This window comes from Phycodurus eques, chromosome 10, assembly GCF_024500275.1.
Source record: "Phycodurus eques isolate BA_2022a chromosome 10, UOR_Pequ_1.1, whole genome shotgun sequence".
In the NCBI taxonomy this organism is placed as follows: domain Eukaryota; kingdom Metazoa; phylum Chordata; class Actinopteri; order Syngnathiformes; family Syngnathidae; genus Phycodurus; species Phycodurus eques.
In genome coordinates, this window is record NC_084534.1 from 27,783,346 (window position 1) to 27,801,189 (window position 17,844).

General features: G+C 46.0%; 1 protein-coding gene across 2 annotated transcripts in view; it reads right to left on the reverse strand.

Annotated features, from left to right (window-relative positions):
* Positions 1 to 17,844, reverse strand: part of flnbl (filamin B, like) — a 37,913-nt gene that overhangs the window by 7,486 nt on the left and 12,583 nt on the right. For both annotated transcript variants that reach the window (XR_009769356.1, XM_061688540.1), the window contains exons 12-39: positions 17,673 to 17,809; positions 17,185 to 17,378; positions 16,824 to 16,937; positions 16,224 to 16,367; positions 14,288 to 14,411; positions 13,601 to 13,761; positions 13,217 to 13,307; positions 12,922 to 13,076; positions 11,935 to 12,052; positions 11,765 to 11,844; positions 11,139 to 11,324; positions 10,711 to 11,025; positions 10,532 to 10,634; positions 9,707 to 9,907; positions 9,449 to 9,622; positions 8,677 to 8,839; positions 8,440 to 8,600; positions 7,703 to 7,994; positions 7,274 to 7,427; positions 6,607 to 6,796; positions 5,590 to 5,837; positions 5,291 to 5,374; positions 4,361 to 4,445; positions 2,972 to 3,112; positions 2,698 to 2,826; positions 2,207 to 2,380; positions 861 to 1,223; positions 86 to 238 (exon numbers count right to left, since the gene is read on the reverse strand). Coding sequence is in view for 1 of the 2 variants with exons in the window: in XM_061688540.1 (XP_061544524.1) it covers positions 86 to 238; positions 861 to 1,223; positions 2,207 to 2,380; positions 2,698 to 2,826; positions 2,972 to 3,112; positions 4,361 to 4,445; positions 5,291 to 5,374; positions 5,590 to 5,837; positions 6,607 to 6,796; positions 7,274 to 7,427; positions 7,703 to 7,994; positions 8,440 to 8,600; positions 8,677 to 8,839; positions 9,449 to 9,622; positions 9,707 to 9,907; positions 10,532 to 10,634; positions 10,711 to 11,025; positions 11,139 to 11,324; positions 11,765 to 11,844; positions 11,935 to 12,052; positions 12,922 to 13,076; positions 13,217 to 13,307; positions 13,601 to 13,761; positions 14,288 to 14,411; positions 16,224 to 16,367; positions 16,824 to 16,937; positions 17,185 to 17,378; positions 17,673 to 17,809 (4,634 nt within the window). In the remaining variant the exon portion in view is untranslated. The remainder of the gene's footprint in view (positions 1 to 85; positions 239 to 860; positions 1,224 to 2,206; positions 2,381 to 2,697; positions 2,827 to 2,971; positions 3,113 to 4,360; positions 4,446 to 5,290; positions 5,375 to 5,589; positions 5,838 to 6,606; positions 6,797 to 7,273; positions 7,428 to 7,702; positions 7,995 to 8,439; positions 8,601 to 8,676; positions 8,840 to 9,448; positions 9,623 to 9,706; positions 9,908 to 10,531; positions 10,635 to 10,710; positions 11,026 to 11,138; positions 11,325 to 11,764; positions 11,845 to 11,934; positions 12,053 to 12,921; positions 13,077 to 13,216; positions 13,308 to 13,600; positions 13,762 to 14,287; positions 14,412 to 16,223; positions 16,368 to 16,823; positions 16,938 to 17,184; positions 17,379 to 17,672; positions 17,810 to 17,844) is intronic.

The window sequence follows — 17,844 nt, forward strand, 5'->3', positions numbered from 1 at the left end:
AAAGCTGACTTGATGACACCGAGCGACAGAGCAGGCGACGCAATGGGCGACATCGTGGCCTCGCGTCGGCCGTTTTTCGTCGTACCCGTGATGTGCTTCTCAGAGAAGCGAATGGAGACGATGTAGTTTCCAGGCTCGGTGGGACAATAGGTGACACGGCACGTTCCGTCCTCCATGTCCTCCGTCTGGATGTCCACCTTACTCGGACCCTCGATGGCCAGAGCCAGCCCACCGTAACCTGAACGCAACATCATTTTTAACTGCACCTGTGTAAAATGGAACGCCTCAACACAGGTACACCGGTATCAAGTTCCACATGCGACACTCACTTCTCCCGCCCAAAACTATTTTATGAGTCGCAGCCGACATCATCTTTGACGGTTGGATGCTGCGTTGCTGTGTGAAAGCAGAAATATCCCGCCTATGCTGGGTTTGGTGGGAAAGCCACAGGCGGATAAACTGTTACAGCTCTATTGGATTAGCTCTCTTTCTGAAAGCGGTTGGAGCAGTAAAAAAAAAAAAAAAAAAAAAAAATGTGCCATCTAATTATCTGATTGCTGTGTTGTGTGAAAGCACACAGTTGTGGCAGGTGGATAATCGCTGGATCTACTTTTACGGCGCTGATGCGGCACTTTTTTTTTTTTTTTTTCCCCCCCGGGATTTCTGTGTGAAAGAGGATGAGTTTTAACATGCAGAATAGCACCCATGTAAAAGTAAAGTTTCAAACCAGACATGCGACATCACGACTTCGCCAGTTTCATTGTAAAAGGCCAAAATGAGTAATTGCTCGATTTACTCCTACGGCTCTGATGTGGCAATTTAGTGGAATCTCTGTGTGAAAGAGGCTACACTCTGCTTACCGGCCTCACGCGTGTCCACCTCAAAGCTGGCGTCGGCGAAGGTGGTTCCCTGCACGAGTCCGTCGCCGTGCGCCCTGACGCGCCCGGCGTCTCCGATCTCGGACTGGACGATCATGATGCCGACGGGGCTGTTGGCCACGTGGCGTCCGTTCTTGGTGATGCTGACCCGGTGCTCGCCCACCTCGCGGGGGATGAAGGAGATGCCCACGTGGTTGTCGGCCATCCTCTTGAGCAGGCAGGGCTCCTCGCGGCCGGACGGCGCCGCGATGCTGGCGCTAAGGAGACTCAGGTCCGTCTCGTTGATGTTCAGGAAGAAGTCGGCCGCAGAGCCCAGTTTCACCTGAGAGCGGCGCTGTTTGTCCTCTGTGGCGCACACAAATGAGCGCTTTGTTAGCGCAAGAATACCGTGAACAAACTCATTTCCGAACGTTTACATCACAAGGGGAGGATTGTCGTGTATTTTTCCATAGTTGACATTGCGCACTACTCGTACTACTTAGTAGTAGTGACATAAAAAGTAGCTTGCAGTGGTCAACTAGTGCAGTTTTACCTCACTAGAAACATGTATTTGTCCTACTAACTGTATATATGTATTCTGTAAATACATGTCCGTTTGACACTTGCGTGCACATGTTTTTTTTTTTTTTTTACCTCAACACTGCAAATTGTGAGAGGCTGAATTGATTTTCATAGTTCCTGTGACAACAAAGTTTAATTCTATATTCTTCCTGAGGACAACGACCGTGATAGTAAGTGGCCCTCAAGATGGATATGAATGATATCGCCGACATTGGCACGCTACTATTACTACTAGTGAAGCGCTAGATGTTTGTTAACAAGTAGAATTTTGGAATGCCACTAGTAGCGCAACGTTTTACCTCACTAGTAACGTAAATGATCCTACTAGTATGTCAACGTAGTCCTAATTAAGCACAAACTGTTTGCTGAAAATAACTGTGCCCTTTTTATGATGCTCTAAGATGGCACCAAAGCCTTTTCTAATTAGGAAAGTAGTACAGTTGGTCCAAGGAATTATGTTGAAGTGATATCTCGACTGAGAGACTAACATCTTCGTATGCCTGGGAGGAGCCAAGCTTAGCCTGGGTTGTTAGCAAATGTTACGGGGAGTCTCCGCCGCATGCAGATGCACACTTCTGGTGCTTTATTCCCCCAAATAAAATAATCCGTAAGCCATTTATTTTTTAGGGTAATATTGTAACATGAGTTTGAAATTATGTTTTGGTATTGTAATGTGTGGTCTATTTACAGTTTAAATGCAATTACTAACAGAGTTTTGGGGTTATCAATTCACTATCCTGACATTTGTGGAGGCGTATGGTACTGACCCGTGATCCTGGCGGTGAACGGGCTGCCGGCAATGTGCTCATCGTTGTACTTGACCAGAATGTTGTAATCTCCCGGCAGCGTTGGAAGGTAGGTGACGCTGCACGTGCCATCCTTGTTGTCCACGCAGCTGATGTCCGCCTTGGACGGACCCTCGATGGCCAGGTCCAGACCACCTGGACGCCCACGACAACATTCAGCAAACCCATTAGTTATCAGCAAAGAAACATGACAAAGATACGGATGGGCAATGGTTCTAGTACTCAGCCCTGTGGGACTCCAAATTCCTAGCTTTTCCATAATTATCATCATTGCATTAACTAAAGTCTATCTTTCATACACAAAAATGAATTTTTGTCATAAAAAAATTAAGATTTTGGAAAACCGCACCCACTGCTTGAGTTGGAAACTATGCAGGTGAGAAAGTAGCCTCCCGCCCCAAACAAAAATAAAATTTAAAAACAAAAAAATCACGATCGGTTGAATCTTGCACCTTCAGCCGCATCCTCCGTGTTGACGGTGAACGCTGCAGTCTTATTGGCCACGCCGTAGCTGAGGCCCGGACCGTAGGCAGACACGCTGGGACTACTGGAACGGTTCACGTAGAACTGGAGAGGAGACTCTGCGACAACAACAAAGATTTTTTTTATATAGTGCATTCAAATGTTCACTAAAATATGGAGCATTCGATCAATCGTTTTAGCTGTAGAGTCAACTATATGGTGATTCGAGAGTATGATTCCGAACGCGGGGAATCATTCACATACCCGGAATGTGCGCTCCGTTGTACTTGATGTGCATCTCATGCAGGCCGGCCTCGGTGGGCGAGTACTGCACCGTGACCGTCCCGTCCAGGTTGTTGGTGATCAGCGGCTGAGCGGACTTTCCCGACGGCATGAGAACCTCGCCTGAAAGAGACAGCAAGAGCCTTGATTGTTTTTTTAAACAGCCCCCCCACAAAACAATAGTGGACCGCCACAGTCCAGGAAGAATACAGTCGTACACTGTGTATATATAATTTATTATTCTCGAACAACATTTGTTTGTTGTTCAATGTGTTTATTTTCAAAGGTGTTTTTAAAAAGTATACTGTATAGTATATTTTTAAAACTACTCATTTATTTATATTACATATACATTTAAAACCATTTCAATTGATTTATTTTAAAATATTAAGACTTCGGTAATTGTTTTTAAATTATCTACATTTAAATGAAAATCATTTAGAAATATTTAAATGAGTCAAAATTTTATTGGTTAAATCATTGACCTAAACATTTTATTTAAAATATGTTTTCAAATATAAATTTATTTTAAAATCATTTAATGAAAGTTTATCCAAAAATATTATATTAAATATATATATTTAAATGACAAAATAATCTTTCAAAATGTATTTAAAATCTTTAAGATTTACTATTTAAAATGATTCTTAAATACTTTTGTAATAATTGAATGTAAATTTATATTTAAAAAGTACTAATTTGAAAGGCTTTCCAATTCATTTTTGACACTTGTTTATTTAAGAAATATTTATTTGAAGATTATTCAGTACATACGAAAACGTGACAAACGATACAAGAAATTTCAAAATATTAAAAACATTTTAAATGAGAAAATATAGATTGTATATACAAATCTAAAATTATTTTTGGGGTTAAATCACATTTTCAAAAAAAAAAGTATTTTTCTGATAATGGAAAAAAACAAAAAATAAAATAAAAAAATTAAAAAAAAAAAAAAAGATATTAGTGGTTACTAACTTTTGTAATCGACATGGTGCAGCCGAGCTACTTTGTGTGTACTGTAGACTTGTTTTAATACGAAATATTTCACACAGATGCTTTCCACATTTGTGGCCGCTGGGGAGTCAACACGTCTGCTGCTGTTCATTTGTTTTATTGCCAGCAAGGATTAAAGTCTGGGTGTGTGCGTTTTGCTTTTTTTGCGACACTTATTCCAAAAGAATAATTTTATGAACTATTTGGTTAATTAATAATGAAATTGTTAGAAATAATATATTAGAAAACAAATAGATTTACATACACATTTTAAGTTTTTTTTTAGCCTCATCTACACCGACCGACCCATCTGTCCATTTTAAAAAGCTAATCTTCCTCTTGAGCCAACCATTGGGGTAAATACGTGTGTCTGACCTGTGACCTTGCCCCTCTTGAAGGAGAACGGAATGACCATGTGGAAGGGTCTGAACCCGCCGTCGGCCAAGTCTTCCGACGTCAACTGAGGGGGTGGACAAGTGAGCGTCACTCAACGAATACAACAAAGTCATTGGTTAGTGTTAGAAAGCCGCAGCCCCGCCCACTCAGCCGCATCACGGGAAGTGTAGTGCGGTTGGTTGCTGCCGCAGGACGCGCGCGAACAGACAGATTGGTGAGCAGCCGTCACCGTGGCGACCGGCTTGCCAAGCAAGCTGCATTCCCATTGGCTGATGAGCAATGAATAGTGTAGACGGACAGAAGCAGTGTCCAAGCGGGCGTTGTTTGAGAACGGAGAGAGCATTGTTCTCGTCTTTCTACCGGAGAGCAGCACAACTTGTTGGCAACTGTGTGTGTCGTTTTTCTACCCAAGAGTGGCAAACATTGCACGGAAGAGTGTGTGCGTGTTCTCATCTTTCTATCTTTGTGTTGCACAACTTTTGTCATTCCACTATAAGGATGAGCGTGTGTTCGTCTTTCCATCCTCGTGGTGTTTAATCAACTAAGACATTTTGCATACATCTTTGACTTTGGAAAACAACTATCAACATTTCTGCCTATTTTCAGACATGTTGCGGACCAAACCATTAAATGGATCAATCAATTTGTTTGGGCATTTTCTGTACTGTTAAATTAAAATAATACCATGTTTTTGAATAAAAGAATGGTGGGGGGGAGGAAATACATCATTCATCGATTAATCTAATTATTAAAATAATCGATAGCTACAGCCATAGTCACAACCCTTGTTCGTCCAGCCTTTCATGTGTGGACATTTTTGAGTGGTACAAGTTATGAAAAGGCCAGAATCCGTGTGTGTGCATGCATGCATGCATGCATGCGTGTGCGTGTGCGTGTGCGTGTGCGTACCCAGGGCTGAAATCCAACTCTTGGTGGAGCGGCCTGTTGTCGGCTTGACGTCCGCTCTTGCATGGCGGGGACCGCGTCGGTCGCCTGAGGACACCACAGGAAGGTTTGAAAAGCTGACACTTAACTTTTTCGTTGCCTCAACAGGCTGCAGTAGCATTTTCTGGGGGGGTTCTTTTACAGATTAAAAACTCTCAAATTTGGTTTGTAAAAAAAACATTGGAGTGTCTATCGCTTTAAAAATGCAATAGAGTCACCTTCAGGCCTGGAGTGCAACATTGGTTTACAGCCGCGCTACGTACCTGGACTTTGAAGGGACTGCCGGGAATGTTCTCCCCGCCGAAACGCACGTACATGACGTAGTCGCCAGGCTCCGGGAGTCTGCATAAAGTGTCGAAGGTTCCGTCGTGGTTGTCCGTCACCTGGGCGTCCACTTCGCTGCCGTTGGGCTGCACCACCACGCAGTTCACCTTGCCTTCGCCCGCACTCTTTGCGTCGACCAGGAGGAACAGCTCCTGGTCCAGGCCCTCCCTAGGGCCAACTTTGGGCCCTGAAGGACACATTTTGAATAGTCCTGTGTTTCCCCGCTATGTTGCAGATTCTTTTTTTTTACTGAAGCCAACGTTGAAGCTAACGTTTGTCGTCTTTAGTTCAAACGTTAGAGGTAACATAGGAAGCCGACGGTAGAGGAACTGTTGAAGCTCATGTTACAAGTACGTTGGGAGCTAACTTTGAAATCCATCATTGGGAGCTTGGAGTTAATGTTCATAAGCCAACTTTGGATCTAACATTGGAAAACAACGTTAAGAAGCTCACACTTTGACGCTAAAGTTAAAAGGCAATATTGAAGCTAACGCCGGAGATAACATCGGAAGCTAATTTTGGAATCTATTGATGGAAGCAACAGCGAAAGCCGACATTGGTCTTCCTCAGCACGAACCAGAGGTGACTCTGGATGCTAACATGGGAAGAAAACATTGGAAGCGAAAGTTGAAGCAAGTTAAAGTTGAAACTAACAACTAGCTAGTATGAGATGTAACGAAGCTAACGTCAGACATTAGAAGACGACTTTGGAATCTTCGTAAGCTAACATTGGTCTTCCTTAGCTCTACAGTTAGCGGTAACGTAAGCAGTAATGTTGAATGCTAGCTGAAGAAGCTATCACTGGAAACTAATGTTAGTGGTAATTTAGAAAGCTAGTAGAATTAATATTGTAAGCAAAGTTTGGACTCCTAAAGAGACAGAAAGACTTCTCAAGATGATGCAGAGAAAGGTCAAGTTAAAAACCTATTGGTAATATTTCTTTGGTGGTGACGCACCAGTTGTTGTGCACTTGCTGGCATCTCCTGTCACGGTGGCCTGGACTTTGTAAGGCGAGGCAAGGATGTCGTCGCCGCCGTACTTGATGACGATGGTGTAGCGACCCGCGCGGTCGGGTACGTATGACACCTTGTACGCGTCGTCTCCGTTGTCGTGGATGGTGGGCAGCTTGGGTTTGCCGTCCTGGTCCTGAGGTGGGAAAGATGATGGAGACCCATAGTATAGAACTATATACGTTTATCAGACCGAGTAGTGCAGCGGAACCCCTGAAGTTGAAATTCTGTGAAACTCAACAATTCAGAATTGTCAAAAAGTCTGCTGCCTAAGCGAGATGCAGAGGAAATTCAAACAACGCCAACAGAAAAAGAACAGAGGTTTGGTGCATGGTCATGATTAGAAACCACTAGTCGAGGGTCCAAATGATTCGGGGCAAAAAAGCCTGCTGCCTAAACGGGCCTAGGTAGAAATTGAAACAAACCGGAACAGAACAAAGTTTTGTGGCCCGATGAGTATGCTGCAGTTTGAGAAAATACGATAGCCGACTCAAAAGTGAGACGCCGCCACCCCCGTACAATTCACTTCATCCCTTGGCCAAAACATGTCTGCTGCCTAAATGGGCTGCGTTCCGCCTAAGAGGTTCCACTGTACAGTATGTCAAATACTGACTGTGATGAGCACGCCGAGTTGCCCTTGTCCCGCTTGCTTGGCGTCGATGTTGAACTCCACGGGGAAGCTGGCGAGGACTTTGCTTTTCAGCCCGGGGCCACTGGCTAGGACTTTACTGGCATCGTGGGTGGGAAGCACCCGAACATGGAACGGACTGGAGGGGGAAAACGCAACAAACATTGGCCTTTTGAGATATAGAACATTAACGCACAGGAAGTGACGTGACGCTAGCCGAAATTCAAAGTTTGACCGTGTCTGCTGCCTAAACGGGTTGCGCTATGAATTCATACAAGAAGTAAAAAGTGCACAGGAACTGACAAGTAAGCAGACTCAAAACCTTTAAACACTCCAGCATCACAATCCACATCACAAGGCCAACGTGTCTGCCGCCTAATTGGGCTGCGCTACAATGGCAGTACCGCTCAATACCTTCTGGGGACGTCATCTTCGGCGTACTGCACGGCCACAGAGTAGGTGCCCTCCACGGAGGGCGTGTAAGACACCGTGTGGGTGCCGTCCCCGTTGTCCGACACCTCCACAGGCTCCGACAACCCTTTGGGGGCGCCCACAGTGACGGCGAGAGGCGCCAAGCCCGCCTTACTGCAATCCACCGTGAACATCTGTGGGATGTTGGCACGGACCCCCGGGGACACCCCCGGTCCAGACACCTTCACCTTACTGGGGTCTACAAGGTCCTCCACTGGGACCTTGAAGGGACTTCCTGAAAAACAAGGAGGAAGCGTTCGTTGGTTTTGAGGCGCTTGCTTCAGACTTTTCCCTTTGGTCAAGCTCACTACGGGAGCCAAAATATTAGAAGAATGCCGCCTAAACGGGATGCAGTGGGAATTCAAGCAAAACGTAAACCGCCATTTCTTTGAGAAGCACTTTGGCTAAGGCAGAAATTCAAACAGCAAATACAGAAAAAGAACCAAGTCATTTTTAGAATCCATCAGCACAGGAGGCAAATGATTCAGACCAGACAAGTCGATTGCCTAAACGGGAGTAGAAAATGAACTAAGGTCAACAGGAAGAGAGAAAAGTTTGGTGTGTGGCCATTTTTAGAAACCATAAGCGGCGGCAGATTATTCAGGCCCGACAACGCCGACGCCTAAACGGGCCGCAGTAGTAATTTAAACAGAACACAATTGAGGGCATCGCAATCTCACCGGGAATGTGCTCTCCTCCGTAGATGATGTTGACGTCGTAGAGGCCTGGCGCAGAGGGGACGTAGTCCACGCTGCAGCTGCCATCTTTGTTGTCTTTGCACGCCATCTTGGACTCTGAGGGACCCTCGACGGTGATGCCCAGGCCACCGGTGCCCGCCCCCCTATCGTAGCAGTTGTTTTTTTATTGGACAATACGGCACACGCACAAGCACACTGATGGCGCGTAAGCTCCTCTACCTGGTAATGATGTTGAAGGAGTTGGTCTTGTCGGTCAGGCCCTTCCGGAGCCCCGGCCCAGTGGCGACCACCCTGCTGGGGTCGCAGCCGTCAGACACGCAAACCCTGGCTGGGTTCTTTAGAACCGGTGCGTCTTCATAGAGAACCTGGACACTGTGCTCCCCTGAAATATTAAAAAAAACACAGATTTGCAAACGACTTCGGGTCGACGAGTCTCCTGCCTAAATGGGCTGCATTCGAAAGCGCTGGGAGAAAGCAATGTTTTGTGCATGACCATTTTTAGATACCAACCTCACAGAGTACAAAAGGATTCAGACCCCACAAGTCTGCTGACTAAATGGGCTGCAGAAGAAAAGGTAAATGCTACCAGCAGAGGATGAAAAAGTTTTAAAATGCCGCTGACTAAACAGGCTAAAGTAGAAATTCAGACAGAATCTAGGTAAGGTGGAACAGAGCGTGAACCTTTTTTGAAAACACTACAAGACTTGAGGCCAAACACGTCTGCTGACTAAATGGGGGTGCAGCAGAAATCGAAAAGTAAAGCCCAAAGTTTGGTGCCTGACCGCCAGCAGAGGGTACAAAAAAAAAGATTCAGACCCACTAAGTCTCCTGACTAAATGGGCTGGCGTAGTAATCAAAAACAGAAAATAACCTGGAACAGAGCAATGAGAGTTTTGCATCTGACTTTTTTTGACTACCCTCGGCAGTAGGTGCAAACGATTCCGGGGGAACCGGTCTGCTGCCTAAAGGCGTCGCGTCAGAAGTCTTTTACCGTTCTCATAGGGCGTGTATTCGACGCTGTACGTCCCGTCGTTCTTGTCTTTGACCAGGCAGTCTGTCAGGGCTCCGGACGGGTTCCTTATCTCCGCTTTCACGCTTTTTCCACCCTCCCGGCCCAAGGGGCGAGCATCCACCATAAACGTGGCGGTGGCTTCTCTGAAGATGCCTGCAAGGAAGACGAGGGAGAAAGTAGGCGTTACGGTTGGGATCGGAGTGGGACGCCAGCATCGGCGACGGGGCAACTTCGTACCTTTCCCATCCACTCCACGCCCGGACACTTTGACTTTGGAGACGTCGACGGCCGGGACCACCATCACCTCGGCTGGGAAACCAGGAACGGCCTTGCCGCCGTACTTGAGCAGCAGGGTGTACATACCCGATATCAGAGGAACGTAGGTGACAGTGTACGTCCCGTCTTTGTTGTCCACCACTTCGGTCTTTGCTTTCACACCTGGAACACACAATTGAGCCTTTACACCTGGCAACAACTTTTTTTTTTTTTTTTTTTATAAAAACAGTCAACAGGATTGAGACCGGATAAGTCTAATGCCTGAACAGGCTGCAGTACAAAATCAAAATACAGTAAACAAAGACGGCAACGTTTGCTCCATGATCATGTTTAGAAACCAGTAGCGGACACAGAGGATTCAAAATGAATGAGTCTGCGGTAGACATTGAAAAAAGAAAGCAACGTTTGGAGCATGGCCAGTTGCAGAAACCGACGGCAGCGAGCACAAATGATTTGAGGCCTGACTCACCACGAGCGCTGCACAAGAAAACCAAACAAAGTAAAGTGCAAGTTCAGTGCACGTTGATTTTTCGAAACCAGCAGAGAGTACAGCTTAAGGCTCGACGAGCCTGCTGCCTAAACGGGCTGCACTAGAAATGTAAACAAGCAAGAATAGATGCATGGTCATTTGTAGAAACCACCAGTAGAGCGCACAGGAGTCAGACCAGGCAATTCTGCTGCCTAAATGGGCTGTGGGAGAAATTCCGACAGAAGGGGGAAACCCAAGACACGGGGAGAGGAGTAATCCATGCAGACATCACAAATTGGCTTTTTTTTTTTGCGAACCGGCAGGTGCAGAAGCAGTAGACGCGTCTGGCACGGCCTCCAGGCTCAGTTGACCGCGTCCAGCACGAGAGCAGTCAACGTTGACCACACTGGCCTCTCCCACCTGTGTACAGAAAAGTCACATTGACATTGAAAAGGGAAAAGGACACATTCAGAACCATCTAGTCCAGACCACTCACCTTGGCCCTGTTCAGGCCCGACCCAGTGGCCACCACCTTGCTGGGGTCAAAAGGCATCTGGATGTCTGCACGGAAGGGTGAGCCCGGAATGTGGACCTCCTCGAACTGGATGTTGACTAGATATTCTCCAGGTTCCGTGGGCAGGTAAGAGACCGAACAGGTCCCGTCCCCGTTATCCGAGCACTCGATCTTGGCCTCTGTGGGTCCCTCCACCGTCAGACCCAAACCACCTGTGCCGGCCCCTTTGGTGTCAATGGTGAACTCGGCCTGGTTCCCCACAAAACCTCCCTTCAGACCCGGTCCGTGAGCCTTCACCTGGACGGGACACATGGCTGATGTTACCAAGAGAGACGATGTTACCAACGTCCACTGACATTTTACTTTATTCCAGGTTGTAGAAGACACAGAAAACGGATGGACTTTGGTACCTTGCTGGGATCCGGAGGCAGCAGGCCCTCCACGGGGAAGGGGCTCCCAGGGATTGGATGTCCGTCGTAGGACACGTTGACAGCGTACACCCCCTCTTCCGTGGGGGTGTAACGCACCCGACGCACCTCATCTTTTCCGGGCTGCGGCTCCACTTTACACGGCACAGACCGCTGGCTGGGACTCAGCTAAGTGACAAAGTAAGAAGGGTGAGTCGACAACGGTAAATAGATTAGCTCGAATAGATGAGGGTAGACCGGGACAGATCAATGAAAACGGGTAACAATAGATCAATTACAAGAGATAACAATAGATTAGGATTAAAAGATTTAGATCAAATAGATTAGAATCGACATAAAGGTAGATGGATAAAGAGACAGTTTGGGACAGACACCTGTCGATTAGGAGAGATCAGGACACATAAAAATGAATCCATTACAATGGAAAAAAAGTCGTTTCGGCGAGACGAAGCGATTTAGATCAAATACATTCAAATTCAAACAAATCGATTAGGATGGACGGGGTGGATAGTTTAGGACAGACACCTGCGAAAATGTGACAATTTGCAGGACAACCACAAGAATGCAGGAGCGGAACGATCGAATGCCACGAACAGACCGACACTCACCACCTCCACCTCCAGGCGTCCTTGACCACCCGCTCCCTTCACGTCAACCAGGAAGTGCTGCTCTTGGCCCACCTCCACACCTATCACACACGCGCACATTTTTTTTTTGTACATATCTGGAGCTGAAATGAGTCATTTCTCTCTTCTTTTTTTTTTTGGCGCCGTCTTACGTCCGTCCAGGTTGTCCACGCCCACGTTATTGAGGTTCAGGGGTTCCGCCACGCCCACCGCGAAGGGACTCTTTGCGATGGGGTCTCCGCCGAACGTCACCGCAATGGTCATCGGGCCCTGTGCGCACGCATAGTTGGAAAATTAAGAAAATACAAAGAGAAACTAGAAATATTGAATCCCAAATGTTTAAAAAAAATACATCGAGTGTACATGTACGGATCAATGACCTTAAATTGACAAATATAATTAAATAAATTAAAATATCAGTAAATAAATCCCATACATCACTAAAAATGCCATAAAATGGTTCTAATAGAAAATGGTCCGATGCCGCCGAGCTGAAGGAGGAGTCCTATCGGGCATTTTTGGCCTGCGGGACTCCTGAGGCAGCTGAAGGGTACCGGCTGGCCAAGAGGAATGCGGCTTTGGCGGTCGCTGAAGCAAAAAGGCTCTCCCTTAGAGATAGGCTGAGAAGCTCGGTCATCCGGGAGCCGCTGCTCCCCCACATCGAGAGGAGCCAGACGAGGTGGCTGGGGCATCTGATTCGGACGCCTCCCCGGCGAGGCGTTCCGGGCACGACCCAGGTCAGGCTGGAGAGACTAAGTCTTTCGGCTGGCGCGGGAACGCCTCGGGAACCCCCCGTAAGAGCTGGATGAAGTGGCTGGGGAAAGAGGGAAGTCTGGGCGTCCCTGCTTAAGCTACTGCCCCTATGACCCCACCTCGGATCAGCGGTAGAAAATTGATGGATGGATCAAAACATGATGAAGAAATGAGATTTTAATATCATTGACTTCATATTTATTTACCCTTTCCGCACCGCTTATCCTCACTAGGCTCGCATTAAATGGCTAAAAAAAGGTGATGAAACAAATGATTATTCTATTGTTATTATTTCAAATCTGGCTGATCAATGACATGCAAGGGACAAAATGAAATCACATGATGTCACCATGCCACTGACTTGTACTTGCGTGTGCGCGTCTTACCGGCGTGACCGGTGTGTACTTGACGGTGTGCGAGTAGTCGTAGTTGTCGATGATGTCATAATCTTTGACAGGAGATGAGAAGGAAACGTCCAGCGGCGCTTTCCCCGCTCCTTTCGTCAGGGCCGTGAAGTGAGTCGGTATTCGGCTCTCCACGCCTGGACGCACGAGCGGTGTCGGGTAAGTTCGTTTTCGACGCCAACTCGTTCACCGCGGCAATGTCCCTCTACTCCAATGAACTCTTGTTCATTGAACTACAACTCCAATTCCAATGAAGTTGGGACGTTTACCCGCTTACCCGTGCGAGCCAATCCGGGGCCCTCGGCTTTGACCTTGGCTGCATTGTGGGAGGGATCCACGTTGACCAGGAAAGGACTCTGAGGAACTTCCTGGGTGGGAACACATGAAAAGGTATCACGGCAACTGTTCCTATTGAGCTAATTTTAGCAATCACAACCGATGTAGGGGATACGGATCTACAGACCCCGGCTCAAATCTTTGGCGTTTGTGATATCAAAAAAATAAATACTTTTTTTTTTTTTTTTTTTTAAAACATGCATTCGGGTTGTTTTTCCATCAGCTGGAAGTGGTAGATGGAATTATGAACAGTTCCAAACAGCAGCAAATTCACAAAGCACAACTTACTAAAAGAAAAGATACATTTTAACATTTTTATTGGTACCTTTTCAGTGAAGAGCACTTTAACGGTGAGCTGGCCTGCGGCGGGCGGGATGTATTTGACGGTGAACGTGTCGTTGGCGTTGGGGATGATGTCAACGTCCACGTCGGCCTCCCGGTCTCCCACCGTGTTGCTGTGACGCTTGATGCCCACGCTGACGTCACCTGAGGAAATACACGATTTAAAAAAAAAAAAAAAAAAAAAAATTATAATTTTTAAACAAACATTTTACAAACATTCACGTTGGGAACGCTTGTAATGCGGCCAGAACGACCGTCATTCCTCTCAATTCCTTGTCATTCCTTGTCAATCACAGCAAAGGAATCGCGACTATGATAGGAACGAGCGATCGCGTTTGATAACAGAAACGAGTCAGACTAGGAGACAAAAGCTGCCTGGAGAAGAGAGCAATTTCCTGCGTTTTTCCCGCCCGCTACGTTTCTGCAGAAACTGCATTCACACGGAAATTGGGGTTACTTGCTAACCTTCCAATGAAGGGGAGGATTTTTTTTTTTAAGGGGTGGTGAGAGTCATTTTGGGGGGGGCGAGTAGTCCATTTTCCAATTTTGTAGGTGGTATGAGTACTGTAACAAAGGCGGGATGGCATCTGCGTGCAAGGGGAGGCAGAAATGTTGTGACCACAGAGTGGAGTTTAACGTCTGCCCAGGCAGGCGATTTTGTGCGCATTACCCTCTCCTGCTGCGGAACAGTCAATGGTGAAATGCGTGGGCTCGTTGGCCTTCGGTCCCGTCCGCTCCACTCCCGGGCCGAACACTTTGACCTGACTCGGGTGGCTGCCTTTGCCTACGTTCACCTATAAAAAAAAAAAAAAACATTTACTTCTAGTTACGTGTATTATGTGATTCCTACCCGCAATTCTTGTTTGATGGATAGTTGACAGATAAAATTTAAGGACATTGGAAACACTCAGGAAAACTGATTTCTGATTTTACCCTGAAGGCATCACTTGAATTAGATCAAGATTGAGAAATTAAATGATTGGCATGACAAGAAATTAAAGACTTACAATGTTAAATGTTTCACTTATGTACAGGCAGGAATGCATGTTTAGTAGGGATCCATTTTCAATCAATATTATTCTGATTTTGTGTTTTTAGTCTAAACAAAAAGGACATGCCGCAGTTCATGTTGAAGCCATTTTATTTGTTTCAATCGTAAATGACTGTACAATTTTTCCTGAGATGGCATTAAGATAAACAATGAATACAATTCTGGAATAATACAGCATGTAAACTTGTCCTAAATGAGAGTCTGCTGTAAAATGTAACGCTGCATGTCTTGACGTCCTCTACTGCTCTTCTTTGGGGCTCGAACCCAAACTTGAACTCACCCTCACAGCAGCCGCATCCCTCCTGCGACTCCAAAACGTTTCGAGTCTCCTCGTGTGAGACTCCGGAGGGACAAACTTGCCACTGTACAGATTTGTCTGAGTGGACGCATCTCGTCTTTTTTCTTCCGCTTCTAGTTTTTTTTTTTTTTTTCCTTCAATCATTTGCTAACATGCTTGAGAATAATTATCTGCCGTCTTATACTGCACCTTACGTGGACTCTGAGCCTGATATTCACTTCCTGTATTAAGTTCACAGGCCTTGTTCGGTCTTCTACTTTACAGGCATTGACTGCAGGTATTCCAAAGTTTACAGGCTTTGTTCAGTCTAAACTAAAGATAAATTCATAGGTGATGTTCAGTCAATTTCAAAGATATGCTAACAGATGTTGTTCAGTCAATTAGAAAGGTTGTTTACAGGCATTGTTCAAGCTATTCTAAAGATCAGTTTACATTCCATTATAGCAACAGAATCTCACACGGGATCTCTGCCCACATTCTCCACATTGGTGTCCCTCAAGGCACAATCCTAGGACCCCACTTAAACATTGAAATAAAAATAAAAAAATTGAAGCTCAATCTTATTTTGATGAATATTTTGATGGACAAGCAACAATGAAATCCTATCTTGTACACCTTAAACTGTCATAATCCACATTTGTAGGTTATAATCAGTGCGATTTGTGTTCCTGATTACATCCGCACTTGTAAGATCAACAGTGGTGTCCCTCAAAGCTCAATCTTAGGACCCCATTTAAACATTGACATCAAAAGCTGAAGCTCTTCAAGCTTAGTTGGATGGCATTTTTGATGAACATTTAAACCTTAAATCGTCATAATCCATTTTTTCAGGTTATTATCAGTGTGATTTGTCTTGATTATGTATGCACTTACGAGATCCCCATGGTCAACACTGGTGTCCGTCAAGGCTCAATCTTCTGAGCCAACTTAAACATCGACATCAACATGCAAGTTTTAGCTCGTAAGTTTGTTTTGATGAGCATTTTGATGGAGAAGCAACAATGACATATCTTGTACACCTTAAATTGTCAGAAACCATTTTTTGGTAAGTTGCAATCAGTGTGATGTGTATTGCGGATTATGGTCAGAAATCATTTTTTGGTAAATTGCAATCAGTGTGATGTGTATTGCGGATTATGTCCGCACTAAAAACCGTCGCCTCTCCTCAGTGCGAGTGACAATAACAATCGCTTTCTTAGCTTTTCTGGTGTTTTCCGAGCGTCTTAAAGGCTCCCCTCCTGATGGGCTGCGGCTTACCCTGAAGGGGCTCCCGGGGACGCTGACCCCTCCCCAGACCACGGCCAGCGTGTGCTTGAGGCCCGAGGCGGGCGTGTAGGAGCACGAGTACCGCCCCTCCCCTTTGCTGCGCACCTTCACCTCCACCGGCAGACCCTCAGCGTCCTAGGAGAGGGAATTTATTTTTTATTCAATTAAAAAAAAAAAAAAAAAAAAAGAGGATGACGTGCAGTTTGGACAGTATTACAGTAGGGCCAAGATGACCACAGAGTGGTAGAGTTTCCAGTTCAACTAAGAAGTCAAACCAAACTTGGACTTTAAGGCATGATCGTGTGTAAAAATAGCAAATGTCATGAGACAAAAGAGGAAAAAAGGGTGATGGAAAAACATCGAAGAAGAAACAGAACTGCGACACAGGAACACTCTGCATCATCTATCCATTATAAACCCATCCATTTGTTTCAATATTTCTGTTTATTTATTCACCTAGCGATCATCCATCCAATTCTCCATCTATAAATTCATCAGTCTATCATCCATCTGTCTGTCTATCATTCTATACATCCCGTCTATCATCAATCCATCTACCCATTCACCCAATCAGTCCATCCATCGAGATACCTGTGCCATGATCTTGAGCGGTCCGTTCCCAGCATCCTTAGCGTTGACGGTGAACTCTGCGGGCTGGGCGACCAGACAGCCGCTCTTCTCCAGCCCGGGCCCCAACGCTTGAACCTGGATGGAGAACGAGGTGTCAATTGCACCTCAGTCAGCAGCGCTTGTGTATGTAACCCGTCTCCCAGACTTCTTTAAGCCAAGGCAGAAATTTTACGAGAGAAAAAAAAGCAGTGTTGTAAGCATTAAGGCACCCCAAAAGTTATTTTATTCATGATATATTTTTTTTTAATCCATTGGCCGATGATCCAAATATTGGAATCAGCATCGACGCTAGTTTATATGGTACAACCACGAGCCTCCTGACCTTGTCTGGGTAGTTGCTAAGGCGATCGGGCAGGATGTAGGCTATGAAGGGGCTGTGCTCGATGTCGTCATCGTCACAGGTGACGTGGACGGCGTACTCGCCCGGCTCGGTGGGCCAGTAGCGGACGTCGCACGAGCCGTCGTTCTGGTCCTCGCACTCGATCTTGGCCTGGGACGGACCCTCGATGGCGAAGCCTGAAGACCATGCAACATTCACGGGGGGTGGGGGGGAGGGGGGGGGGGGGGCGTGAAAACTCTTTTCCGTTTTTAATTTCTCTCAAGGATCAAATAGAACTATTAACGCAAACATGAAAGTTTGATCAACTCTATATTCTGGGGTATCTGCCTTGGCCACAGGGTGGCAGTATAAGACAATCATACAGACAAACAAAGAAGAACTACTTTCCGGAAATGCTTTATATGAACTAAAAGCATGTAACAAAAATGATTTAACAACATCATCATTTCATTTCATCTATCTAGGCTCACCCAGGACTCCAACGTCGTTGCCCACAGACTCCACCACGAAAATGGCAGGTTTAGCCACGACACCCCCTTCCAGACCGGGACCCCACGCCCGGATCTGCTGGGCTTCCGCCTCTGGTCCCACAACGACCTCAAACGGACTGAGGAGCGAGCGCAACAACAGCTTCTTTATTCC